The sequence below is a fragment of the Brachypodium distachyon genome, chromosome 1 (genome assembly GCF_000005505.3).
Source record: "Brachypodium distachyon strain Bd21 chromosome 1, Brachypodium_distachyon_v3.0, whole genome shotgun sequence".
NCBI classification, from domain to species: Eukaryota; Viridiplantae; Streptophyta; class Magnoliopsida; order Poales; family Poaceae; genus Brachypodium; species Brachypodium distachyon.
Genome location: NC_016131.3, coordinates 20,913,585 through 20,940,729, shown reverse-complemented (window position 1 = coordinate 20,940,729; position 27,145 = coordinate 20,913,585). Strand labels below are relative to the sequence as shown.

The following is a 27,145-nucleotide window of genomic DNA, read 5'->3' as shown; positions in this document are numbered from 1 at the left end:
TAAATCCGCGCCAATTAATACGGAGGGAGTACAAGACAAGAAAAAGAAAAATATAGAAATAAGAATGAGAATTGGAGTTGCTTGGCAATTAAAAACGCAGAAAAATATAAAAATACGACTTAGGAAAAAGAGGAGGATTTTGGAAGAAGACTTCAATTGAGGAGACATTGCCTTGAATTTTTAGGAGTCCAGAATCTTTTTCACGATGTTTTAACACTTATATTCCCTTCAAATGTAGAAAAGAGGGCATATTTATAGGAACTTTGGGATTGATCCTTTGTTCCAAATGAGCACGCAAATTTTTCTATATAGCTTAAGTTCTACAAGATTTCTACATTTTCACTTTCTTTCAAGTGGGGACTAAGCTTAGATTAACCTTCGGTCAATGTTAGGAACCAAAATAGTTCAAACACATTTAGTGTCCTTCAAATGTACAAAAGAGGTGATTTTTCTTAGGAAATTTGGGGATCATTTGTTTATTCCAAAGGAGCAAGTAATTTTTTCTTAGGACTTGAATTCTACAAAGAGATAAGTGTATTTTTCGTCCCTCAACTATTGCTATAGTGTAGGTTTCATCCCTTAACTTTTTTGTGTGTCTAAACTTCACCCTAAACTTCTAATACTCCTACAAGTTAACTTTTGCACCTGATAGCGGTATTCCAAACTCGGTTTTCACCACATAGGGTGCGGATGTTTTCTATCACATCAAATACGTGGCGTTCTGTATGCACCGCCAGCCACCTTTGCTTCATTGTGTCCACCGCCAATAGGTGACTAAGAACTCACATGTTCCACTGGCTGCGAGGTAAGCATGAGTAGAGAGAATGAGAAACGGGGGACGGATAGACCCCAATTTTAGCGTGGCGTGGCGAAAACAACCCACCAAAACTAGACACGTCCATGCAAAAACATGGTTTGACTTACAAATAACGCAATTAGGACGAAAGTTATCAGGTACCCAAAATTAGGGAACCAAAATTCTCTTGGAATCCAAGAAACCGACATAGATTCAAATGTGAATCAATGCAGTTAGTTCACTTAGGCTCCTAAATAAATGTTCATGGCCTTATATATGAAGTTTTACTTGTTTCTTGTGACAATTTTCTGTTTAAAAATCCTATAAATTTAAATGCTTGATGAAGTATATATATTTCTGTGTTCAAATATGGCGATACTTGTCAAATATTTCTTAGACCCTACTCGTTAGAAGAAATTGCTTCAGGTCTGCAAATTACAATGTTAGCTGGGGATCCTTTAGAAAGAATGTTACCCATGGAAGCATAGAAAGGGTGAAAAGGTTCCAATTGTATATTCATACGAGGTCTTTTTCGATTTGGCAGGCGGGATATCCTGAGGCACTTGATCGCGCTGCCACTTTCCCTGCCTTCCCTTTTCCTCCAGCGAGCGTGCGTGTGGTTGTATTTCCCCCAACTCCACCAATTCCCCCCTTTCACCGTGTCGCTTTTTGCCAAAACGAGGAGTGAAGCATTCGGTCCTAGAAAGACAAGGTGATGCACAGATCTCAATCAGAATAGCGTTGATTAACGGTAATGATCAGCTGTTGAATTCGAGATGCGTGACCTTAGAGAATTTACTAGCTTTGATGCGATTTAGTGTGGATTATTTTATCTCTGTAGGAGTATCCTTTTAAGACACTACAATAGTTTGATTGTGATTCCCATTTCGCAGCCTTTTAGTAAATATGCACTCAACCGTCGGCGTTACAAAATACTCCGTACACTAGATATGTCTCTCAAATAGGACTCTCTCCGATTCATAAAAAATGTCGCCCATTTTGTACTAACTTAATACAAATTTTGTACTAAGTGGGCGATATTTTTATTGGATCGGAGGGAGTACACTGTAAGTTATGCTGTTTGAGACACACATTTCCTAACGATAAATATATGTTGCTAAAATTACACACTATCCGATTTGAGACTACAATTTCGAGCAACCAAGAATGAGTAAAATTGTTAATTATGTTTTGGCGTAACACAACTCATGTCCACTAAAAAAGGTAGCATGGTCCCAAATATACAACATTGTGCATCAATCACTCGGTGTACAATTGAGCGGTGCACAATTGGGAAGCGTCTTTTTCTAGATCCACTGAACTTTTCTATTATGTAGCTTTAACCTCTATTATGTGTAATTAGTATACCTGAAACCACACATAAATTCTGTAACTCTATTGTGCCCTCTCACAAAAACTCAAGCAAGCGGATTTTCTTTTTGAACAGTAATTTAATAGAACTTGATCAACTTAACTAGAAGTACTGCTCCGTTCCCCTTTTTTTGTAAGACATTTTGGCAAGTTGATTTGGCTTGCCAAAATGTCTTTAAAAAGAAACAGAGAAAGAAAATAACTATTTATTAGACAACTTAAAAATAGCAAACAGGTTGTAAGTTGTGACTGAGACGGACGATTTTGTGATTCTACGCACTAGATGAAGCCATGCCAGCAGCCAGGCCATCATCTTTCCGATAGCAGGTGTTTTTTATGGGGACCAATAGCAGGTGTGTTAAATGATCCATAGGATGATAGAATCGGTGACATGCTAATTATATGCTACGCCGAGATGGCCGTGGTCCGTGGATGCAATCCTCGTTAGACCGATCCACCGATCGATTCAGCGACTTCCTTCGAATCAAGAGCGCAAGAATGCGCAGAACTGCAGATATATCAGATATATGCACTGCACCGATTGATTTGCTGGGACCGTGTTTGTAGTATAATCCGATATGTATTTCGAGTCATTTCGTCTAGCACTCGAGCTCGGTGGCCTTTCCGAGGGCGAAATGATGACACGACACCGGAGGCCAATCTCATTTTTCATCAAGTATTTTTTTCTCTCTTTTTCAGAAGGAAATCTGCTGGCCACGGTCTGAACCTCTCTAGACTGTATAACTTGGCAGTACGTTTTGTAACTTTTGTTGAAGAACAAAGGAAGAGTACCAAAAAAAATACGCAAATGTAATAACTGTAGTATTACTTCACGGGAAACACGCATGCTTGCTTAGTGGCGATCGATTGACCGAAGATCGAGTCGCAATATGCGCATGCACATTAGTATTTGAGTATACGATCGAAGACTTGGTTCGCGTAGACCGGACGTACGCTGCGCGGGCACCGCTAGCTGGCTAGCAAGCCCTACATCTCCAAGTTCTAGTTCTAGTTTAAGAAAAACAACAATTTATTCAACACACACCTTGCGAGATGCGCCACTCATCACTCATCACGGGAAGTGACACCCAACGCAAGCCAAATGAATCGATCACGGGCGTGTGCTTTACAACTGTAGTTTGCAGGAACAGAAGAGATGGCACAGACAACGCCTCAATCACTGCATATATCCATGGGTTATCACTTATCCTGATGATAAAGTAATCTGGATCTAGCTAGCAATGTGTTGCGATCCATGGAGTAGAATAATACTAAGGAACTGTCCCATGTTCCATTCGGGGCGGCGCACATGCATGCGCGAGCAATCTCGTCGCGTCGCGGCGCACACACCCAAAGCTTGTGGCCGAGTACTATAGTCGCAGAGTGGACAGAGCTTTGACCTCCCTCGGCCGGATCTCTTCTCCCCGTCGATCTCCACATATCTCTGCCTCTTGCCCGATGCATCGGCCAGTAATCTGGAGAATGCGAGCCGGCCAGAAAGGTTTAGAGAATCTGCAATTGCTGGTCTACCGATAAACCACTGCCAAGTGCCAACTTGGTGCTTTTCTGTTTTCCTGCAGCACGATCGACGATAATTGCCACTGATGATCGAATACGCACGCGCTCCGCTGTCTTTGTCGTATGGGCAAAACTCAAAAGGGCCTTTCATGCAAGTGGTCGTTTCAACAACGTATGCCAAATGGAATGTTCAGACCGGCCTAGAGCAGTACTAGAGCACTTGGGCATGGGCAGCTGCAGTGTTTGCTGATTGGTAATGCTCCTAGTAGTGTTTGCTGCTTTTATCTCCTCTCTTTTTTAGTACGGTTTGTTCAGTCCGAAAAGAGATTGTAATAGCTGCTTAATATATACCCACTTTGCCCGCATACCCAACGCAAGGAAAGTGGCTTCAAATGCAAAGAGATTGTAATAGCTGCTTAATATATATGGATCTGCTGTTGGCACAGTGATATGAGAAATAGTACTTCCTCCTACTCATACCTACTCATATTAAATGACTTAAAGTGTCTACATTTAATATGGAACGAAGAAAGTACGTATAGTAATTTATAAGCTGATGCTTAGCCGTCAATTTATGTGCGGGGATCCGCGCACTCCCAAATTTGTTTGTGCTTGGGAATTTCAGCTGGCTAGGCTGTTTGTCGGCCTTGAGAAGTTCCAGCAAGCCGTACAGGTGGGCTGGCAAGGGGAGTTTTCTCAGTTTTGTTTTTCTAATCCTGCTTTTCATTTCTGTTTTCGGGCTTTTCAGATGTTCTTTTGTTGTATCTCTTTGGATCTGGGCCTTTTTGTTTACAATTTGGAAACCAGCAGTATGCAACTTGTGTCTTTTAAGATTTGTTTTTATGCCTTCAATTACAATTGTTCGGGGCGCTTACTGTTTCATTTGTTCTAAAGTTGCACATCCACCTCATGTGCAATTCACATGTCAACAATGTGCACTTAACTAGTGTCCTTTCATCTAAAAAACTATTCGTACTTTCTTTTTAATGACCCTTTTTTATTTTACTAATTAAGTTGCACATTTGCTGGTATTAAAATTGCACAATCTGCATATGTGAAACTCAGAGAACAATAATATGCAAGTGAACTTCTCTAGATTTTTCTTTAATGAATGAGCAAATGTTTGTGCGATGTATTTTTTTAGAAAGTTGCACATCCAACTCATGTGCAATACAAGTCACTTCGATGTGCAAGTTCAGAAAAATCCATTCAAAGAATTTTGTGTGTGTTGTTGAGTATGCTATTTTTTCTCCCTAATTCATTTTTGCACTCCTTAATTATGATCCAGCCCAGCACAAGAGAACTGAGATTGTTTTGGGCCTACATGGGCCCAAGTAGGTAATACAAAAGGAGAGACACCAAGTATAAGCCCAAAACGAAAGCATGAGAGTGTTTTTTAGGAATCAGTACGAGGGTTGAACTGTTTTCAGTGATGTAATTTAGAAAAGGAAATCGCACTTACGGTCCATTAACTTAACGGGTGGAAACATTTTAGTCTAACAACTTAGAAACATTGCATTTATACACGTAAACTTGACGGGCGGAAACATTTTGGATGCAAACCGCATTTCACAACTTAATTCTGCTGTTTCGGAAATCTCTTCTTCAAGACTGGGGTGTAATGGTTTCCCAGCTAGCTGCTTCTTTGTAATCTGTTTCACTTGTATATTGTGCTTCCCCCTTTTGTAAATACTCCGTGGCAAGTACTCCCTCCGTTTCATAATTCTTATCTCAAATTTGCTCAAATATGAATGTATCTATTCCTAAAATTTGGTCCAAGCTGGCCAAAAGCCCATATTAGTTACCTAAAAAATTAATGACGAATCCAAAGGATGATTTGTCGTCTGCAGCATGCATTTGCCTTTGCGTTTGCCCAAGGGCGAAGTTTCGGCAATTGTTTCCCCCATATCGGCAAGGACACTATAAGGTATAATCAAAGAATTAAAAAACAAACTAGTCAGGAACATCAGAACCTCGGAACAACACTTGCTTCTCTCTGTATAAAATACGTACCGCCTTTTAACAGGCAGCGGGACTACCTTTACAACATAATAGATCACGCGTTCACAGAGAAATGACGCGGAGAATCATACCGTGAAAGAGAAACACATCCTTAAACAAGCAAAAAGATCGAAGAATACGAATATAGTTTGGGAGACCAAGGATCATCGATCAGCTTACACACATTCGGTTTCGCTTTCCAGCACAATCCAACTCTATCAGCAGGGACTCTCGTCTCATGGGAATCAACGGCCAGTATGCTCCTCAATATTATTTGCGTGTTGGCTAGCATCTCTCACGTTGGCGCGAGGCAAAGAATATTACTGCCTTCTACACCGCTACATGCATATCGCATCATATGCACCTAGTATAAAATCTCACACGCAGTATGTATACAGCACCGGCGTTCGAACAAACAGAGCACAGGCACCGGCCGATCGACTCAGCCTTCACAGACAGCCATCATGCCGCGGAACTACCGGCTGCCGATGTACCACCGGCAGAGCCCGGCGATCCGGTGCCTCAACTTCCTCTGCGCGGTGCTGCTCACGATTGTCTTCATCGCCGGCATCATCTTCTTCGTGCTCTGGCTCAGCCTGCGCCCGCACCGGCCAAAGTTCGCACTCGCCGACTTCGCCATCCCCAACATCAACCGCCAGACCGGCGCCGCCAACCTGCCCGTGAAGTTCACCGTCAACGAGCACAACCCGAACCAGAAGATCGGCATCTACTTCGACGCCGTCTACGGATCGGTGTACTACGACAACAACGAGCTCATCGCGTCCGGGCCGGTGGCTTACCCGTTCTACCAGCCGCCCAAGGGCGACCTGCCGGTGCAGGGCGAGCTCACCGCCTCCGGGCCGACGCCGACCGACCCGTCGTGGCAGCGGTTTGCCAGCGAGGTCGGCGCCGGGAGCGTCGAGATGAGGCTGGTGCTCAACTCCACGGTGCGCTTCAAGGTGAAGCTGTGGGACACCAGGGAGCACCACATGAAGGTGGACTGCGGGTTCAAGCTCGGCGGGGACGGCACACTCCTGAAGAAGAATTCGCCCTGCGACGTCTACTTCTAGTACTGGATCGTCATCATGCTATGCTAGCAGCTATTTTCTTTCCTTTTTCCTTTCCTCGATTTATTTGGATTTGGGGTAGTATTGGGCGATTCTTTTATCTTACTGCTGTTGATATTACATGTACCGGTGACTCTACATTTCATACAGACCACTTTGTAATTCTTGTACTAATATCTACAGAATATCTCATAAAAAGAAGGCTATGATTTCAATATCCATAAACTGAAACGGGCAAGACTGCCAATACTGCCTTAACATCTCTTGCACCATGTAGGAGTACTACTTTGGAGTTGTAGTCTAATTATACCTCTTGCTTAAGAAACAAAATAAATCGAATGAATAATCACATGTGTAACGATATAAAAATGACAAGACTCCTACTGGAGCAGCCAATGTTTGTTATTATGTGTTAACATTAACGGATCATAAAGTATTGTATAAATCTATAGCCAAGCTTACATGCAATTGTTCTTGCGAAGCACATGCTACTGATTCTGTCAAACTGCAAACAAATTTACAGCAAAACTGCGGCGGTCATTTCCACGTATCCCATACTCACTTAGGACAATTAAGGGATAACACATGTGGCTAAAGGGTAAATGCCTCTATTAACCAGGAGTCCAGGAGCGGAAGAGTTGACCAACACCTTTTTAGCTTTCCTCTAGTCTCTTCAACACCGATTCTGCAAATATGCGCTGCCTGAAAAATTGAAAAGCTCATTGGATATCATGTCAACTTAAAATGGTTAACATACTAGAGAGAAGGAAGGGAGGGAGTTGACGCACTTCTCCTCAGTGTGTTTGGGGCTAGGACGGTTATGCTTCAGATACCCATCCCACAGAACCTTCTTAAGACCGGCTCGAGCAGCTATCATGTCCCTTACTCTGTACAAAGCATTTCACGAAGAATCAAAAGATTTCCTGACCCTTGGTATTTTTCTTAAGAAAGAAATAGAATCCAAATTTAGGCTACCTTTCAGTAAATGCAATCGATGTCTCTCCTTCCCTGAGATATTGAGGTTCCAAGAACCAAACATCACACACTACAGCCCATGATGTCATAAGCCGACCCAAGTGCATTGTGAAAGATTGCCTGGTAAACATTCCAAGTGAAGCAATACATGAAAAAACAGAATATAAAAGTGTGACCAAAGTAAATTCATGTAGTTATGTGTACTCCTTACTTCTTACTATTCCAGAAGGCATCAACAAATATTTTATTATACTTGATAGCTATCGGACATACAGCACACCCAAGCTCAAAAGCACCCTGAAAAATACAAAAAAAATTTCCAACTCATGCTTAATATAAATATATGTGTGATCATGATCAACAACATCAAATGTCTCAATATACGCAATGGAAAAGAGTGGTTTTTGCTCAAGAAAAAACGAGAAGAGTGATTTTTTGCTCAAGAAGAAGCTGACTGATTTCCAGCATCTGCTTGAAGCCTCAAACCAATCTTGTCTATGAGCGACATGTTTTTCTTTCTTTTCTAAACTCAGAAAGTCTTTATGTTTGCTTTGCATGCAAGGAACTCCGATATATGATCTAAATATACAGCTTAGAAAACCTGACGGTTTATTGATACCAATACCACATTGCATGACCAAAGATCTGGATAGTTTTGTTTAGAATCCCACAAAGAATTGAACTCTGAATTCTCTCTCGAATAATGTAGTGTATTCAAAGTCATTTATATGGCCATTAAGGAAAAAAATTGGGTCAAGTGGTTAACCATTTTACCTTCTTGAACATTACAGTGTACTGGTTGTTAACACAAGTTCCTTCTGGGAAAATCAAGAGAGGGTTGTTGTCTGGACGTTGAACATGATCACGTAACCTGGCAAGACAAAATCTCTGAATGAAATGAACTTTTTAACAGATACATTTGCAAAGGCACAAACTTACTTTCTGCCAACTACTTCACGATCCTTAAGATCATTACGATTAAACCAGATGCAACCCACACTTTCCAAAATAGTCTTCTGAATAAATCCTGCAAGGGGAAGAGAGAAAAATAATAAGATAAGAACAATTCAAGATTCTAGCATTGAAAACTAAACTAAAACTAAAAGATAAGTTTTTGAAGAATGAGAAACTAACCAACCCATCCAGGATGCTTTTGCATAATGACAGCAAATGCTGTCATCTGCTCCAGAATAATGAAATCTATCATTGATGTATGGTTTGCAACAAATACCTGTTGGATGAAAGGTATCAGTCCTATTCAGAATTTTCTAGAAAGATAAGTACTTATGCATAAGGAAAGCATGGGTCCACAGACAGGGATAAGCTTTGGCGTATACAATGGAACTACAAACATCTGATGATCTGAAGTTAAATTTCAAGACGACAAATAAGGCACAGATCTTGGATATGTTCCCTCCTTCCCTCTCTACTGATCGCACAAGGGTGCAAATCGCTCGGACATGAGTGAACAGAACAAGAAAAAAGACAACCTGATAAGGCCGTGAGCTTGGGCGTGGTCCATGGTACTTGATTACTCCAGTCCAAGAAGCAACAAAAACACTGCACATCATTTCAACGAGCTTTCTCTGCACAAAGTTCAAAACGAATTAATGTAACTCACTAAGAACTCACGAAGTTTCTAGAAACCTCACACTATTGTAAGGATAATGGGCCAAACAACCAATTAGGGTACTTGAAAAACCTGAATAGATTATTAAAATTTAAAGCTACACAGCGCCACAAAAAATAATGGTGGTACGGCCAAACAGCTGCACGAAAGTAGATGTGAGTGGATAAGCCCAATTAACTCAAAAAACTTTGAAGGGTCATTTAACAAAGCTAGCTCACTAGGCTTCAAAGACAAAACCAAGAGTAGTCTAACCACAATAAGGTTACTTACAGTATAAGCATAAAACAGAACCTTTTTGTTGCTTTTAGGAGCGGCTTTTTATACTGCAGATTATTGGCCCAGGGCACGCCCCCTTAAACACAAACCCCCTTAAAGAGTTGACAAAAGGATTAACTGATGGAGTGCTAATAATAATAATAAAACTTAAGCATGCACTAAGTAATGATCTCTATACCTAAAGTTCAGCATCAAGATCCAAGACCCATATCAGCATTCGCCAAAAGCTGGAAAACATCTTTGCGATAGCATGTTATTAGCTCATCACCACATCATTAAGATGGCAGTGATTTACCATATTCATCTACCCAAAACCCCTAAGCAAGGACATGAATGCTCAAACACTACCACATGCACACGCGCACACATGAGATGCTCAGAGCCTCAAACAGAAATAGTCCCAACAGAGGGCAAAATTTGCGGAGCAGGACAAGTGAACTCCTCAATCCTCATACTGGAGCAGATGAATCCTTTCTGCTGTAGAAGGTTCACAGGCTCAGTGTTGCGCAGAAGCATTTTTATAACCGCATTATATTAAAGTTGGTCAGAAGTCGGAACCAATTGCAACCTAATAAAGTGCCTAGTGGCAGCTATGTTCTGTATCATGACACTGAATGAAACTATCCATGGAATCATGCGCCATCTGAAACAAGCAGTTGTCATCTTAACCAAGAGTCCAAGACTCCAGTTAAGTTTCGTCTCAGAACTGTCATGAGGTAATTTACACTGAGGTATGCACACATCCACAATCAGAGATGATTTAAATGCATGAACATATAATAGCTCACCTCTATTTTACTTCTCAGTTTATTTTGCCCTTTCAATAGGAAATGCACGGGAAAAAAGGCAGCAAAGAATACCATCCATCCTAATCCAAGCGTTAATACCCTGATACATAATTGAGTTATCAGATGATGATGATTTCCAATTCAAAGTTCAACAAAAGAAATCAATGAAGTCAGGAGATTCACTGGGTAAGTTTCTCTGATTTTTGTTTTGCATAGAATCAAATTAAGATCTTCAAGAAATAACTTGTAATCAGAGTATTTAAGTACTTGTAAGAAGTAAGTCCATTTTACCCCCCTGGACTTATCATAAAGTTCAAAAGACACCCTGAACTATGAAACCGGGCATAAACCCCCCCCCCCCCCGAACTGTCAAAACCAGACACACCAATGCCTGGCTGTTTTCTTCGAGTTCAAGGTGGTTTTGACCTGGTTGACTGCCATGGTGGCAAGTGAAACAACCCCCCTCCCTGCGCATGACTCCCTCCCTCTCTCTCCCCTTGTATTCTCTTTTTTTCCGCAATCTTTCTTCTCCGGTGGAAACCTAGTGGAGGCCTGCACGGCAGTTGGGCTGCTCCTCGCGGCGGCAAGGCCGCCTCCTGCCTCTGCCGGCTTCATTCGGACGGCAGCAGTGGAGTTTGACCCTGAGGGGTGGGCACCGCAGCAGGGGGCTGCAGTCACCACTGAGCCCGAGCTGGCGCTGGAGAGTTCACCATCTCTGCAACAAGTGCTTCTCCGGGGCGCTCGATCTGTGCCAGCAGCTGCTCCCTATCCCGCTCGACGCCCTCCTTCAATTGGGGAATAACAGGGAGAGCATCTCTCTCTTCCTGACGAGAGGCAGTGATGGCGGTGGGTCCTGGCAGCTTCCTTCGATTGGGTAATGAGAGGGGAGAGCGAGCTGCTCCCTGCGCCACTCGACGCCCTCGACCCCCTCTTCTTCCCGATGAGAGGCAGCTCCAGCGGTAGTGACGGCAATGACTGGATGCCGGCGCTGGGAGCTTCGGGGTCGATGTAGGGGGGAGAAATGAGGACCAAGTGCGACAGAGTTGACCAGCAGGCTGGCCGGCGGAACAGATTCCACTGCCGGCAGTGCGGCGGTGACGAGCTAGGGTTCCATCAGGTTTGCCGGAGAAGAATGCAAGAGGAGAAGAGAAAGCCAGAGGAGAGAGAGCAGTCAGGCATGAGTGGGGTAAGAAGTGTTCGGCTCATTTGACAGCGTGGCATTGCCAGCATGGTGGTAACTTAGTCAAATCTGCCTAAACCAAGGGAAACAGGCACAGGGGGGTCACAAAGAAATGTAACCACACACACAAGGCAATGATTAATAGACCAAGGGGATTGTGATGGATGAAATAATACTTGTACCAGGGATAAAAATGTGTAAATCCTTGGTGAAGTAGTTTCTATATATGGATACCCACAAACACACCCCGGAAACAAAAGGCAGACCCCAAAGCATCTTTTGAAAGATCTAAATTTTTTTGAAGCTATAGCCTGTAAACCTGGTTTCTTCTACTGCATTACACTAAAGTTCACGTTTTTAGGTTTCTCATAGTGTTGAAGATGGTCATGGAAAGAGCGCCTCATCGTCACGCTATTGAAAAACTGAAACTGAGTTGCACTAAAACTAAATTGAGATTGAGATGTCAGTAATTTGCAAAACGTGTACTTCAAAAGGTGTGCTGTCCTTTTCTGGCAACACATTCAAGGACTTCCCAATCTGCATCGACAACAAATCAACAGGGAAGAATAACAAAACTGCCCATATCAAAATAAAAGAGGAATAATAATGTAAACATTTAGGATAAGACTTAGCAACCCAAAGCTCGATATGAAGTTTTGAATCCTCAAGTACCTGAGTGGAAACAGTAGTCCGTATCTTACGACTACTCCGAAGCACCATAACGGGAACAAATAAATGTTCCAGTTCCATGGCTCTGGAGAATTTGACTTAAAGCAGCGTGTGAACGAATCCTGCGTAGATGCACACACAAGAATGAAAAAATAGACACCTACAAACAGATAGACAATATAATAATGGTGACTGCACTGTATATCCCATACCCAACAAAAGACACATATACAGTAGTCCATGACCATGAGACATGTCATAAAGATGTTAAAGCTTGGACTTTCAGAATAACAGATTAGACCATGGTCATGGAAAGGTCGTGCATCTATGGCTTGTAGGCAGGTGGAAAGGACTGCACATAAAAGGAAAAATTTCCTTCTAGTTCTTTGCTGGTCTCATATCACGGGTGGCTCCTTTATTATGTCAAGGGCTGCCTTACAAGCGAGACACAAACTGAAATCGCACATAACTCTTTAATTTATTAGAATACATAATAGACCTTGATAGTAGTAACTCTCCTATCAATAGGCATTACAGCTCAAATATGCCGTACTTCCTAATTCAGAAATCCAGTTGGACTCTAAGCAAGTTTGGGCTCCTCCTGCACTGCCACAGCTCATGGACTTGGGCAATGATGCCGGCTGCAGCCATGACACTTATATGTCTAGCCTTACATAAGACATAACAAAATATACGGCGGATAATAAGTCCTGAAGACAAAACAGCCACACGCTCAAATTATGTGCACCTCAGACAACCGGTAATTTACGTTGTAATCATTTCCTGACAATGTGCATGTATGTACACAAAAGATGCTCAAGTTTATATCCTTGCGGGACAGGAATCAGATTATAGTACAAATATTTAATATCTATTTTACACCTAAATTATGGGAGAATTGCCTGCAGAGCTTACTAATTAATATCGACTACGCATTTCAATTAGTTAATCAATGTGACTGCATTACGTAAAACAAAAGGATCAACAACTGATAGCTGTTGTTGTTTCTTCCAACAGTATGCTTGGACTAGCAACAAACAGTCCATTCAATAAAAAAAGTAAGTTGAATTTCGCAATGCCAACAACTTCTGTGATCTATAATGCAGTCAAGGAATCCAAGAAACATTCAAGGAATCGTCCTTGCAGCACTTCGGCCCCTGCCAGCGCTCTCTGATTGGACCAAATACAGAGCCAAAGTAGGCTCGGTTTTCCCCTACTGTTAAACCTCGGAGATCATAAGCCTAGAAACGACTTCTGAGCTCGTACGTCCTCATAAGGACACTAGGACAGCATCAACTAACCCGAAAATGCATACGAAAGAGGAGCCACTCACATCCACGATGGCGCCCGCCGCTTCAGTGAGCACTGGCGAGATGTCCAGCAGATCGCGCCTGCATAAGTGCAGAAAAGGGCAACAAACGCCTCAGAAGACTCACTGAAATCGAGAATTAATTCACACTAGGGTTACGAGATTAATAAGCAAGCAAGACGCACAGACAGGGTTAGGGCTATTACAGATTGAGGCTCCTGGGGGGTTCCTGCGGGAGCGAGTCCGTGGGGAGGTAATCATCAAGGTTCGGCGCGTCGAGCGACGACGCCATCTCCTCCCAGCGGTAGACGCCGGCGGCGACGACGCCGAGGCGGGGAAGAAGGGGGACTAGCAGGTGAGATTGGGCGTAATGATGAGGCGTGTACGTCTAGCAAATGTGTGGATCATACATACAGCGAGAGGGACGGCTCATAAACAAGTGGGGCCGCCCTAACAGGTAAGGTAAGACACCCATTAGCTTACTGACAGGTGGGTCCGGTTTGCAAACATGGGCCAAAGCGCAGGTAAGTTATGGGCCGGATCGATTTGCCCACGGGCCGATGTGGCCCATCTCGGCTTATATGATCCATAAAGGCGAGGTGATCTATGGTTTACTCGATAGTGTCGATACCCTCCTCGCCGCCACTGCACCCTAGCCGCAGCCGCCATGGCGCCGCCGGCCAACCTCAAGGGTTCCAAGAAGGCCAAGAAATCCAGCTCCAAGGACGAGAAAAAGCTCAAGAAGAATAAGCATGAGCGTCCCACGGCCGACGAAGCCCCGCAACGCCATGGCGCCAAGCGCAAGCACAAGGACGGGCAGGAGGAGAAGGAGCACGGGAAGAAGTTCAAGAATGAGAAGAAGGCGGAGGCTGAGGCAGCTGGAGCAGGGGCGGATGAGGCAAAGCGGGGAAACGACAAAATGCGGCGCGCGATGGAGGACGAGCGGTTCGCGGCGGCGCGGACCGACCCGAGGTTCCGGCCGATCCGGCGGAAGGAGTCCAAGGTGGCCCTGGACCCGAGGTTCAGCAGCATGCTGACGGACCCGATGTTCGATTCGTCGGAGGCGCCGGTGGACAAGCGCGGCAGGCGCCGCAAAAAGGGCGCCAAGGAGAACCCCATGCTGCATTACTATCTCAACCAAGAGGAAGGGGATGAAAAGGACAAGAAAAAGGAGAAAGAGAAGTTGATTGGAGAAGAGGATGGTGAGATGGAAGAAGAGGATCAACAAGATGAGGAAGATAGCTCCAGTAGTGATGACGAGGAAGAGGAGGAAGAAGATGATGATCAGGTGATATTACCCTTCCCGTTATGTGACGTTTCACTTTCGCTTGATTTGCTTCCTCCGATATATAGATTGCAACGTTCTCTATGCTTGCTCTAGTGAAGCTGGCATTTTCACATAGCATAGGTTTGCTTTAGAAATTGTGTTTTCCAATTCTTGGGAGCATGGGAGGACTCCGGTATGTTAATATCATAACATGTGAAATAATAATATATGTTCTGGTTGGTTATTTCTAATGATTCGCTATGAGATGATCTTACATGTGGATAGCAAAGATCCATGTTTTTACCCCTCTTGGCCAAACTTCAAATTTCCGTTATTCTGCCCTATGTTTGCTCTTGGTGACTTGGCGTCGCGTTATTTTTCTTGTAAAGCATGAAGTTTATTGAGCAATGCATGGTATGTAGAAATAGATGTGTATGTTTCTGCAACTGCACATTTCAATATGTGACTAGGAAAATGATTTCCAACTACAACTATTGGCCTTATTTTTGTTTTTTGTTTTTCAGTAACTTATGTGTAGTTAGGTTTGCTAATATGAGATGTGTAGGAGTCGCTAAATTATCTTGATGGAACACTTCTTGGTGGTTATATTTTTCTTGTCTTCAAGAGAAAGGAATGATTCTCTTATTGACAAGGCGGTGCTCCTGCCAGTTTCTTGAGAAAAGAGAGGAACAGTGCGTTACTACATTTTTCTCGCTACTTCTAATTGGCACTCTTTTTTTCTGCAGTACTCTGTTGGCAGTGACATTGCTCATTATCTGATGGCCCAGCATGATGATACACCTATGATTGACAAGGAAACTCACAGGCTTGCTGTTGTTAATATGGACTGGGATCATATTAAGGTGCGTGTGCTAATCAACAGTTACTTTTATGTTGGGAAGTAATCCTCTTTGCCTAAACAATTTCCAGCAATGCTCAAACACAATTTGTTATTTTGGTTGCTTGAGAATCACCTTGAGAGTATGTTTGGGGCTAACTTGTATTTATTTTCTGTGCGGCTAACATGTATTCCGTTGCTGTTTTTGCCTTCGTAAATTCATTTAGACTTCTAATAAAAACTCAAGGAAGTTTTTGTAAATCAATTTTGGCAAAACATTTTTAGCTAGGACTTTTGAAGAAAAAATGCTTTGTTTTGCTTGTTTGTTAGGTTGAAGTAGCACCTATCGGTCATGCTGTTTTGCTTAAAGTTATTTTAGTTTCTGTTCTTTATGATTTGTTTAATTTAAAGTAGGTGAAATTTCCATCCGTAAACCTCACAACTTTGGAGATAATTGTACTGAATGCAGTTATTATAGATTATGTTTTTCAAGACCACTCAGGAGAGCTGCATGTATATCATTAGGATAGTGAGTTGACAACACCACAAGAAGGCATGAGCCACATGACCCAAGGAAAAAGAAAACTTATCTAAATCGCTTGCTGATGATAATTAGACAGTTAAAAATAACCTTATCTAAATCGAATTGCCACAAGTATCTTCACTTGTGTCTTATGTGCTAATTGCCAAGTGTCAACCAAGAGGAGGTGCTTCATTGTATTTGCATTTTGATGTGTGCATTTTGTCGTCCTTGATTATTGAAGAACTTCCTGTGGTGTTATATTGGTTTACAGCAATCCAACCCAATGTTGTGTCAGTTGATGGGTCCAAATTTAACTTAATGAAATCCTGTTTTTGCTAAAACTGAAGATCCAAGCAAACACCTTAGCATTTCGATGTTTCTCCTATCAACTTCTGTTTGGCTATTTGGGTTAAATGTTTTTATTCCTTTCTTTTCTCTCTTTGAACAGGCGGTTGACCTGTATATGGTGATGACATCTTGCATTCCAAAAGGTGGGCAAGTTCTATCAGTGTCAATCTATCCATCAGAATTTGGGCGGAAGTGCTTGGAAATTGAGACAACTCAAGGCCCATCTGCTCTCGTTGGTGCCGATGGTGATGGTGATGACAACAAGGAGGAGGATGAAGATGTTGATGATGATGAGGGCGATGACGATGAGGACGGCGATGATGAAGACAACAGTGAACCTGACTCTGAGACTGAGAACAACAAGTTGCGTACTTATGAGCTTAACAGACTGAGGTTAGCATCAAAATGGACAGAACTTTTTGCTGACTATTATCCTTTTTCTATCTTTTTGTTAGAACTAACTGAAATAAGTATGAATGCATTTTTTTAACCATAGTCCATAATCTCCACAGGCTATGTGTAATTGTACTTATTGTGGCTTCTGATTGTCATGTTTGGGATTGTCTGCATATGTCCAAAGAGCCTTTGTCTATGCATCGTCTTACATATGAAAATTTTACTACTTGCCATAGGTTTCTCAATTTGTTCTCTTGTGATTCTTGCTGCAGGTACTACTATGCAGTTGTTGTGTGTGATTCCAGTGCTACTGCAAATCACCTATACACGACTCTTGATCGTACTGAGTTCTTGAAAACGGCAAATGTGTTTGATTTGCAGTTTATTCCTGACTCTATGGAGTTCAAACATCCTGCTCGTGATGTAGCCACAGAGGTATCTTTAATAGAATTGTGTCTGCAGTCATTTCTGTTGGTAATTATATCGATGTAATGGCAGTTGGCAGCATCAAGTTACTCTTTTTCCAAAAGTGGCTGATAATTATGCTTCTTTGTCTCTCGCTTTTCATAAGTTATGATACTATGCTAAGCACAACTTGCCTTTCCGTTCTGCTAGCAGAACCCTTTTTGGTTCATAACTTGTTTGATTCACGCAGGCACCTCCGAGTTACAAGGAGCCTGATTTTGAGACTCGTGCTTTGCAACATAGCAAAGTTAAGCTCACCTGGGATGATGACGAACCAGAGCGCAAGAAGATCTTGAGGCGGAAGTTCAATGATGATCAGGTTAGCAGTGTTATCTTAATAAATTGTTTTATTTGCTAACACTAAAACATTCAGTTGCTTATTAACATTATGAATGTGAAGGGGGGTGATTTACAGTGTCATATTAGGCATTCAGCATTGTAATCATATTTTGCAAGGCATCTCTTGTATTTTCTTTAAATCTTCTCGGAACAGCTGTGAGTTATATACTTGCTGCTCTTTCAAGACATGATTTCATAATGATGCGATGCTTTTTTTAGCTTTTTTTAAGGTAAAGGGCATCATTTTATTTATTAACGACACTTTTTAGCTTTGTTTTCTCATGAAAATTTTATTCTTGGTTATTGCTCCTTGTCCTTTGATTTACTTCGGTTTTACATTCCTTTGATTTACTCCGGTTTTACATCTTTAATGTTTATAAATTTTCTGTTGCAGTTAGATGACCTTGGTGTTTTCTTAGCAAGTGATGACAGTTCATCCGATGATGATGTAGATGCCCATGGTGATGAGTCTCTATCAGGTGCTGTGGTGAAAAGAAAGTTAACAAATAAGGAGCGTGTCGCTCTTTTACTGCAAGGAGATAAATCTGATGAGGAACAAACTGATGACCAGGACATGGAGATAACATTCAACACAGAGCTAGAGGACCTCAGCAAACGTATCATTGAGAGAAAGAGCACCGAGAAGAAGACTGTCTGGGAGAAGCACCAAGAAAAAATGAAAGAGAAACGGAAAGCTAGGAAGAGAGTGTCGAAGGATGATGATGACTATAGCAGCGAAGATGGCCCTGATGAAGACGATGATTTCTTCGACGATGACGAAAAGTCCGATGATGAAGTAAAGCCAAGCAAGAAACAGAAGGTGAAGCCCAAAGATAAAGGCAAAGGGAAAGGAAAGGACAAGCTTCCAGAGGAACATTTTGAGCCAGAAGCAACTAAAGAAGAGTTGGAACTCTTGGTTGCTGCTGATGAGGATGCAGCTAATGGTGCAAAGGGTTATAACTTAAAACGCAAGAGCAAAAAGGGCAAGAAGGGTAAAGAGGTTTCTGTCGAGGATAAAGTCCCTGAAATTGATCTTAGCAAAGATGAGAGGTTCTCAGACATGTTCACATCTCATCTGTATGCGATTGATCCTACCGATCCCCAATACAAGAGGTACCACCATCCATTATCATATTTCCCCCTATACTACTCTTGTACAATCTGTTTCGCCTACATAGTGTTAGCCATGCTGACTGTTGAATGGTTTTTGTACAGGAGTGCTGCCTTCTTGCGAAAGCAAGCTGGGAAGCAAGGGGCACATGCAGGCAGATTGGATACTGAACCACCTGTTGAGGACTCGTCTCTGGGAAGTACTTTGGCACCTGATGATGCATCTCCGAAGAACGCTAAGCAGAAACGTGATGGGGCCTCCACGGAGAAACTGCAGATGCTGTCTGCTGTCAAGTCTCTCAAAAGGAACCTTACTGCATTTAAGAATGCAAGTGCTGGTGACCGATAGATAGAGTAGAGTTCTGTGTGCCCCTGATGCAGTTTTGATGTAATGTCTCTCAATGAACAGACATTGGATTCCCCGTTATTTGACAAGCAGGGTTTAGGCTCTGTGAAGCTTAAAGGTTTGTGTATTCATGTGTTCATCTTTATGCGGGTTCTATAAACATGCATATTGTTTAAACATCCATTGAATTTTATTGGTTGAATTGGCATGCACAAAAAAGAGAAAAATCGGGCAAGTTGAAATGCATACCTCTCGATCGCAAGGCGCGTGAGCGCACACACGGATATACTCCCTCTGTCCAAAATTAACTGGCGTGGATTTGTATAGCATCTTAGACTGGTCATAGTGGGAATAACAAAGGTAGTAACTAAAGTGTCAACTAAGCAATTTGGGTGATGTGTCATGTTATTAATGAGGAAAGAAATGGTTTGGGTAACTAGATATGTTACCATGACATCACACTTCCCAAGATATAATGAGTCTATAAAGCTAATAAATGAGACTTCTATGTTATCATAAATATGTTAGACTAGTAACATATGCATGTTACTGGCTTATGTTACTCCCCATTATGACCAACCTTATACAAATCCACGTCACTTAATTCAGGACGGAGGGAGTATATATTATCCAATGAAAAGTGGAAACTCTATTGTGCAACTTGCTAACTTATAATCATCTGAGCGTACTTTTATCAAAAATATCTCTTAATGACCAGCCCCGCCTCATTTCCTCCAAAACGTGTGACGCTTTGATCTTGGTCGTTGTCTACTGATCTAATGCTAAACAATACTACTCCATCCATCCAACAAAAGATGTCTCAAGTTTGTCAAAATTTGGATGTATCTAGGCATGGCTTAGTGTATAGATGCATTCAAATTTAGTCAAAGTTGAGACATCCTTTGTTGAACGGACGAAGTACCTCCGATCCAAAACTCATGAGCTTAAGGTTTTGAACTATTTCAAAACTGTGACACTTATTTTGGATCGGATGGAGTAGAAGTTTTCACCCTGCACAGTTTGCATCCAATCAAACGATTCTGTGGCCACATTAGCAAACGACGAGCTTATTTTGATTCCTCTTCAGAACATCAAAATGGATGAAGCAAGATCGAGCCGCCTCTGATGCATTTATGTCTGTTAGTAATTCACTTCCAATTTTGGCTCTGTATTCTTTCATCGTAGTTTGGCAATAATGATGCATCTGTTGACTCCATTGTAACGGTTTGCAGCAGTTTACAGCGCAAACTCGGGGACGGCGGCGGCGGCGATGGGCGTCCACAGTCCGCACCGGGACAACTCGGGGGCGGGGCGGCGGAGAGACTGGTCGGCGGCGATGGGGGCAGGAGTTGGGGTCTGAAGTAATGGGAATGGGGGGAAGGGGCGACTTTGTTCTGATCACGGGTCACTATAAAGCTAGGGCGGCGGATGAGACGGCGCTCCGTGCATGGTCCGGGTCGACGCAAACCCGCCAAATTTGGAACGAAAATACGTCGTCCCGCTGGACTGTGGTTTCGCCCCTTTTGCCGGAACGGACCGCGCCGGTCCAAACGCGTCGTCCCGCTGGATGGCTGGAGTTTGCTCACGTTGCCTAGCTCGTCCACCGCGTCGAAGTAGCTCCCTCCGCCGCGGCACGGCGTACTCCGCGCCCCGCCCGCAAACCGCATGCAGTCCCGGGCGTGGCACGAGGACGACGCGGACGTCGTCAACGTCGCCCAGAGCCTCGAACTCGAAGCAGAGATCAAAGTCGAACGGCGGGCCGCTCACTGCTGTCAGCACGTACACGCCCGAAACATCACAAAATCTGTACATTTGTCGGCCGCTCACTGCCGTGTAGAAAAGAAAAAAACTACGGCCGGTGAACTCGACAAAACTTTACAAAATCTGATCGACAGCACTATACCGAAAAAAAAACACCTAAAGAAGCCAGGTACGCATGTATGTACACGGATATCTGTGCATTTGTCGTCAGAGCGAGCTGCACACGGCTGGAGCAAACGACAGCGTCTCCTTCCGAACGTCATAGAGTACGTGAATGTTCTGCTGCTGGTAGTTGCCGACCATGCTCATGGCCCCAACCGTCTGGTTCCGCATCGCCAGGCACCACACGCCGGAGCCCAAGATCATGTAGTTCTCCACCGGCAGCACCATGTCCGCGCCGCCTTCGAAGTGCAGCGTCATGCTCGGCATTGCCGGCGGCGGCGTCGACGCCTTTAGCGCGAAACAGAGGTCGAGGCCCGTGGAGTGATCCGGCCCGTGGGCCAGCGGCAGCCGCGTCACCAGCAGGGACCGGACCGCGGCCCGCACCTGCTGGTAGGCCGAGTCCACCAGCGTGGTGATCGTCGTGCCGGAGTCGATGATGAGCCCGCCGGTGCCGTCGGCCCGCAGGGAGAACGCGTCGGGAGGGATGGCCAGCGCCGTCTCGCCGACCGATATGCCCGTCAGGTTCAGGTAGTAGTAGGTGCTCATGGGCGCCTTGGATGGGCCGGCGACGAACGGCGTCGAACGGACCGGGCCGGTGCCCTTGAGGGCCGCCGCCGCTGATGGGCCGAGGAGGAGCGTGCTCGTGCTGTTGGCGTCCTGGAACGGCGTGAGGCAGTAGGAGAACGCCCCGGCGCCGAGCTGCGAGACGAGCGACATGCTCCCCCTACCCAGCCCGACGAGCCCCGCCGAGCCGTTCCAGTCGTTGCTGCTCGCGTTGCTGCAGCCGAAGGCGATGTTGGGGACACGGACAGCCGGCGGCGTCGAGGAGGAGCCGAAGGTGAACGTCTCCACGCTCTGGACCCCCGCCGTCCACCCGGTGCCGTAGGTCTGGTTGTACATGCACGCGCACCCGGGCGGCGGGCTCGGCCCGGCCATTGCGGCGCACATGCTCAGCGGGCTGTTGCAGGGGAGCACGCCGAACGTGGTCGAGCTGGACGGGTTGTACAGACACCCGGACTGCTTGAAGCACTGGTTGTCGGTGTCAGTGACAGTGTCGCCGCAGGGCGCGCACTGCGTCCAGATGAGGTCGCTGCCCGTGTCGGCGATGGCACGGTAGGACAGCGGCGGCGTGCCGATGGAAAGCGTCATGATGTACTCGCCGCCGTTCCGCAGGTCCTTCTGGGTTGGCGCGCCGACTGTCAGGCCCGCCGCGGCCGCCGATGACGGCGCGAGCTGCTCCCGGGCGAACCGCGCGTGCCGATGCATGTCGCGGCGTAGGGCGCCGCGCACGAACTCGGACGCGGTGACTTCGGGGTCGGCGTGGATGCGCGTCAGCCCGACCCGGACGGCGGCGGCGGCATCGGAGGCCAGAATTGTACAGGCGAGTATGAGAAGCACGGAGAATGACGCCATTGATGATTTGTACGTATGCTCGATCGATGTCTAGCTTAGCTGCAGTATACATACAAGAATGGCAATAGGGCATTGAAATGGTTTGGGTTATATATATGTTGCAAATATTTTGCGCCGTGCTGTGATGCTTCTTTCTTCGTACTGGGTCAAGCACGCCATGTGTTGTGCTGGTCTTTTTGGTATGCTTCCTGGAGAGAACTGCAAAAAATTTATCCGTTGATTCTTGTCGGGTCACACCAAGAGAGTGAGATATACGCTTATGTGGAAGCTAAATTTTTATGAGATTAGGTGAGGTATTTGTTCGGCGTGCAGGGAATAAGATAAGAATGCAAACTTTGCCTTCTAAATTGGACGAGACTTGTGTTTGTCAAAGCCGTCATGGTCCAAAAGTAAGTAAGATGGATGAACTGACTGAATGAATCCAATCACACAAGAAAGGACCCCGTACAGGTAGAGCTAGCCCCAGCGCCTGAAAATTCCTGAGTGTAATAAATTTGAAACGGTTTTGTTATATCTAAATCGTCTGATTTTTATTTAGAAATAATTTGATTACTCAGTCATATTCAATTGAATATGGCTTGTCTTTTAAGATTCGAAACGAACGATGGAAAAAGAAAACTAAAATAACATCTAGATACTGATACAACAGTTATAATTCGTCAACTTAAATTTAAATCTTTTGCTTAAAAATCAGACGATTGAGATATAACCACACTCAATTTGAAAATTATACAACCAATTCTAATGATAACTTTTTTTAGCTAAGCATCGATGCATTTTTTTTAAAGAAAAACGAGGCGCGTTTTTTTCTCAACGACCCCTGCTTGACCGCTTCATCTCCTGGACTCTCTTTTTCTCCCTTTCCGGAAAAAAGTTTTTCCCCAACAGTCCTGCCGGTGTGGCCAACGACGCCGGCTGGCTCGCTCCCCAGTCACCACTCACCGGTCGCGCCCGCTCTCACGATCCTCGTCTTCACCTGCCATCGCAATGTCTTCGTGTTCGGCCACTGGCCTGCCTATCCGGATTTTTCACGGGTGTCGCTGGGTCGCTCCTCCGCAAACCTATCTAGCCGGCTTCTTGTTCAATTCACCAAACCCTTGGCGTGGCAGAGGTGATGCTGGCGTGCCCCCGTTTTGTCCACTTATTACAGGCGTCGTTCACCTGTGCAGTGCAGGGCCTCCATCTCTAGTCCAATTCTCACGGCATATAGCGCTGCGTATCCAACCAATTACCACCATATCTGACCCTTTGTAGGAGCTATTACTTCAGGTTTTCTCATGATAGACTGGGAATATACCTGAATCTACAATTTTAGAACTGAATGAGTCTTGTTCAAACTCTAGCTTCACATTATGTATGTGGCTGAAATTATTGTCCTCAAGTTCATAGCAAAGTGAATACTTTTTGTCCATTGAATTGTAGATTGTTTTGATATGGTTTATCAAGAGGCACTTAGCTTCTCATGGATCTCTCAGCATTTGTGCCAAAACAAAGGGTCAGTGTGCATTTAGCTAGAACAATGCATGATAGTTTATTTAATAGCCGAATTAGTCTGATGTGTTAATTTTGTAAGCTGGGTGCTTACTGATTAACTATTAGCATCCAGCACATGAAAAGGTGATATTTGTTCTGCACAATCTTACAAAATGAAGCAAGATGAAAGTATTGACGATATTGATATTAAAAGTGTTGTGGTTTCTGCACCTGTTGTAGTATGTAGTATTTTTGACAAAATTGTTTTCGTTGACGTACATTTCCTTTCTGGTTGCTGTGATGATAGATTCTTTTTTAGGAAAAAGTAAAACAGTAGATCAATGATCTACTGCAAATATATTAAAAATGTAAATGTATGTACAAAATGCTAACAAAGGTGTTAACAAGAGTCTATCTAAAATTCTGAATCCAGTCTCTAAATCTGCCCCGCTTCTTTCTTTTTACCCCATGGAACACAAGGTTGAGCTCCTCCTTAAAGATCTTTCTGCACCTATAGAGAGAGGGATTCACCCCATTGAAGATGTGATCATTACGAGTTCTCCAGATACTCCAGCATATTAGCATGGCAATTTCCATATGGAAAGGAGCATTAAGCTGCTGCTTGATAGCCTAATCCCTAATGATAGATTTTCATCTCAGGGTGCTGCACAACGCTGAGTTCCAACAGAGAGGCCTCCCATTGGCAGTGTCTTAATTATTTGGCTTAAAACAGAGGGTAAAACTGATACAATTAGATGCAAAGATTAATATAAATTGAATGTAAATGAATTATTTGAAAGATGTGGAAATGAACTGTTTTCTTTAAGCTGCAACATAATTACTATAATCACAATGCCCGTAAGCTACATGGTTGCCCACATCAATTCATACCACCTATCCTTGTCTTGCAGCGAAGTTTACTCTGCCCCACAGGTAACCTATTGTTTTCTCGTCTTGGTTTGTGAACCCCTAATTAGTTTGGACACTCCATTTTTGCACATGTCATAGTTATTGATATGTTAGTTGTGTATTGGACCATCTTTCGTCCTTGCCTTCTATATGACACTCATTAAGTAGTTTGTAAGTTTCTTACCTCTTGATCCATGCCACTATTATTATTTTCATAACACAATGGTGATTTTTCACATAGACTTTCCACATAGACCAATGTTTTCTTCATACGAGAGATCACATCGTACTTGACTCGAACCCTAGAGGTAGATTCCATCGACCCGTTTGGGATCGGCTCCTTCCTTTTTGAGTCCTTTTAAGGAGAGAATGATGGTTAGCTAATTCCTGACCTGATCTAAGTTGAACCTGGTCAACTTCTAATGGTTCTTCAGGGAAGTAAAGAAACTCATCATCATCCCCAAGCACACCAATAGTGAGAATGTTGAATTCTTCACTAGAGATCTTCATGCGCTTTGGCATGTGCTGATATATCTTCAGAACAAAGCGGAAGGAGAGATTGCATCAATCACTCAAGGTAGTACACGTCGTTTTCCTGATGTTGCCCCTAGTCTTGGGACCTTGGAGGATCTAATGAACCAGGTCGTGTATCGTGGCTGAAGGGAATATAGGCCTCTCCTTTATGCTGATCTTGCGACTTGGCAAAACCTGAAATGATCATAGGAGTGAATTTATATTTTGGGATCACCGTTGCATCATCGCAAGTTGGCCTCATATTTGAAGATGCACAACTCATCGAATCATTTCGAAGGGTGAAGACATTTGTTGCAACCATCTTCTTTTCATTTTATATGCTTTTAAGGAGATTTGCATCAGCAGTTCACTCATCACGAGTTTTCTAGATGATATTCTTTATAACAGAGCAGTCTTTGAGTGTATGACCTAATATGCGATGGTAAGGACATAAATTTGACTCATTGAACTTCTTCTGCCCTTTTAGGCTTAAGAAGATTTATAAGATTTATCTCTGTTACGGATATAAAAAATAAATAAGACTCTTGGTGAGCGTCAAAATAGAGAGCTCAAGTCTAAAAGGCCAAAAGAAGCTTCCAAGTTCACTGAGCCAATTTTTAGTTCTCACCATCGCAGTTTGGGTCGTAAGCTCATAGATTGCTTTGTTATAAAGAATATCATCCAGAAAATGATTGATGAGTGGACTATTGATGCGGGTCTCCCCAAAAGCATAAGGAATGCAGAGAAGATGGTTACAACAAATGTCATCATCCTTTGAGATGATTCGTTGAATTCAAATATGAGGCCAACTTGTGATGAAAATTAAATACTGATTTCAGAATATAAATCCACTCCTATGATCATTGAAGGCTTTGCCAAGTCACAAGATCAACATAAAGGAGAGGCTTATATTCCCTGCAACCACAATACAAGACCCAATCCATCGGTTCCTCGAATATCCCATGGCCAGTGGCAACAACGGCCAAAATGTCGTGCACCATCCCGAGTGATGGAATCAATCTCTCTCCCGCGCTTCGCTCTGAAGATATATCCACACTTGGCAAAGTGCATGGACGTCTCTAGTGAAGAATTCAATGTTCTCATTATTGGTGTGTTAAAGGAAGAGGATGAGTCTTTTTACTTCCTTCAAGAGGAACCGTTAGAAGTCCATTAGGTTCAGCTTAGATCTGGTCGTCAATTAGCTGACCCCCATCATCTTCCAAAAAATGAAGAGAATGAGGCAGTCTCAAATGATTCTAGTCAAGTACGATGTAATCTCTCATTTGAAGAAAATTCCATCTATGCTTTCTGTACACAATGAAAAGTCTGGTGACGAAGTAAAGCGAATCAATAAATAGAAGGTGAAGGCCAGAGATAAAGGGAAAGGAAAGGACAAGCTTCTAGAGGAACGCTTTGAGCGAGAAGCAACTAAAGAAGAGTCGGAGCTCTTGGTTGGTGCTGACCAAATGCAACTAATGGTGTAAACGGTTATAACTTAAAATGGAAGAACAAAAAGGGCAAGAAGGGTAAAGAGATTTATGTTGAGGACAAACTTACTGAAGTCGATTGCAGCAAAGACGAGAGGTTCTCAGCCATGTGCACATCTCATATGTTATCTGTATGCGGTGAATCCTACTGTCAAGACCAAGACCAAGACCGTTGCTCCAAATCACTGGAATTAGCAAGTAAGCCCATGCCAAAT

At 43.6% G+C, this 27,145-nt stretch overlaps 4 protein-coding genes and 1 non-coding gene across 5 annotated transcripts; 3 read left to right on the top strand and 2 right to left on the bottom strand.

Annotated features, from left to right (window-relative positions):
• Positions 1 to 6,069: 6,069 nt before the first annotated feature.
• LOC100838761 (NDR1/HIN1-like protein 26) lies at positions 6,070 to 7,011 on the top strand. The gene has a single exon (XM_003562943.4). The coding sequence runs from the start codon at positions 6,151 to 6,153 to the stop codon at positions 6,754 to 6,756; it is 606 nt and encodes a 201-aa protein (XP_003562991.1). The 5' UTR covers positions 6,070 to 6,150; the 3' UTR covers positions 6,757 to 7,011.
• A 97-nt stretch (positions 7,012 to 7,108) lies between these two features.
• On the bottom strand, positions 7,109 to 13,980 carry LOC100838156 (glycerol-3-phosphate acyltransferase 9). Its single transcript, XM_003562941.4, has 12 exons — positions 13,787 to 13,980; positions 13,605 to 13,662; positions 12,275 to 12,393; positions 10,423 to 10,522; positions 9,219 to 9,314; positions 8,863 to 8,959; positions 8,668 to 8,755; positions 8,503 to 8,599; positions 7,940 to 8,025; positions 7,729 to 7,848; positions 7,542 to 7,640; positions 7,109 to 7,455 (listed from the first exon to the last, which is right to left on the bottom strand). Exons 1-12 carry the CDS (start codon positions 13,870 to 13,872, stop codon positions 7,407 to 7,409), a joined length of 1,095 nt encoding a protein of 364 aa, XP_003562989.1. The 5' UTR covers positions 13,873 to 13,980; the 3' UTR covers positions 7,109 to 7,406.
• Positions 13,981 to 14,203: 223 nt separating this feature from the next.
• On the top strand, positions 14,204 to 19,407 carry LOC100837852 (pre-rRNA-processing protein ESF1). Its single transcript, XM_003562940.4, has 7 exons — positions 14,204 to 14,868; positions 15,594 to 15,710; positions 16,657 to 16,949; positions 17,225 to 17,387; positions 17,608 to 17,736; positions 18,151 to 18,869; positions 18,972 to 19,407. The coding sequence occupies exons 1-7, from the start codon at positions 14,248 to 14,250 to the stop codon at positions 19,213 to 19,215; spliced, it is 2,286 nt and encodes a 761-aa protein (XP_003562988.1). The 5' UTR covers positions 14,204 to 14,247; the 3' UTR covers positions 19,216 to 19,407.
• An 857-nt stretch (positions 19,408 to 20,264) lies between these two features.
• On the top strand, positions 20,265 to 20,342 carry LOC112270281. Its single transcript, XR_002962676.1, has one exon. It is a non-coding gene; the product is annotated as a small nucleolar RNA snoR60 (small nucleolar RNA).
• A 773-nt stretch (positions 20,343 to 21,115) lies between these two features.
• On the bottom strand, positions 21,116 to 22,690 carry LOC100837545 (aspartic proteinase nepenthesin-1). The gene has a single exon (XM_003562939.2). The coding sequence runs from the start codon at positions 22,546 to 22,548 to the stop codon at positions 21,181 to 21,183; it is 1,368 nt and encodes a 455-aa protein (XP_003562987.1). The 5' UTR covers positions 22,549 to 22,690; the 3' UTR covers positions 21,116 to 21,180.
• Positions 22,691 to 27,145: the final 4,455 nt, after the last annotated feature.

Coding starts and splice junctions, on each gene's coding strand:
- LOC100837852 (XM_003562940.4), top strand. CDS start 14,248: ATGGCGCCGCCGGCCAACCTCAAGGGTTCCAAGAAGGCCAAGAAATCC. Junction 14,869..15,593: donor AGGAAGAAGATGATGATCAG/GTGATATTACCC, acceptor TTTTTTCTGCAG/TACTCTGTTGGCAGTGACAT. Junction 16,950..17,224: donor TATGAGCTTAACAGACTGAG/GTTAGCATCAAA, acceptor TTCTTGCTGCAG/GTACTACTATGCAGTTGTTG.
- LOC100838156 (XM_003562941.4), bottom strand. CDS start 13,872: ATGGCGTCGTCGCTCGACGCGCCGAACCTTGATGATTACCTCCCCACG. Junction 12,394..13,604: donor CGGCGGGCGCCATCGTGGAT/GTGAGTGGCTCC, acceptor GCATCTACGCAG/GATTCGTTCACACGCTGCTT. Junction 8,600..8,667: donor CGTGAAGTAGTTGGCAGAAA/GTAAGTTTGTGC, acceptor TTGTCTTGCCAG/GTTACGTGATCATGTTCAAC.
- LOC100838761 (XM_003562943.4), top strand. CDS start 6,151: ATGCCGCGGAACTACCGGCTGCCGATGTACCACCGGCAGAGCCCGGCG.
- LOC100837545 (XM_003562939.2), bottom strand. CDS start 22,548: ATGGCGTCATTCTCCGTGCTTCTCATACTCGCCTGTACAATTCTGGCC.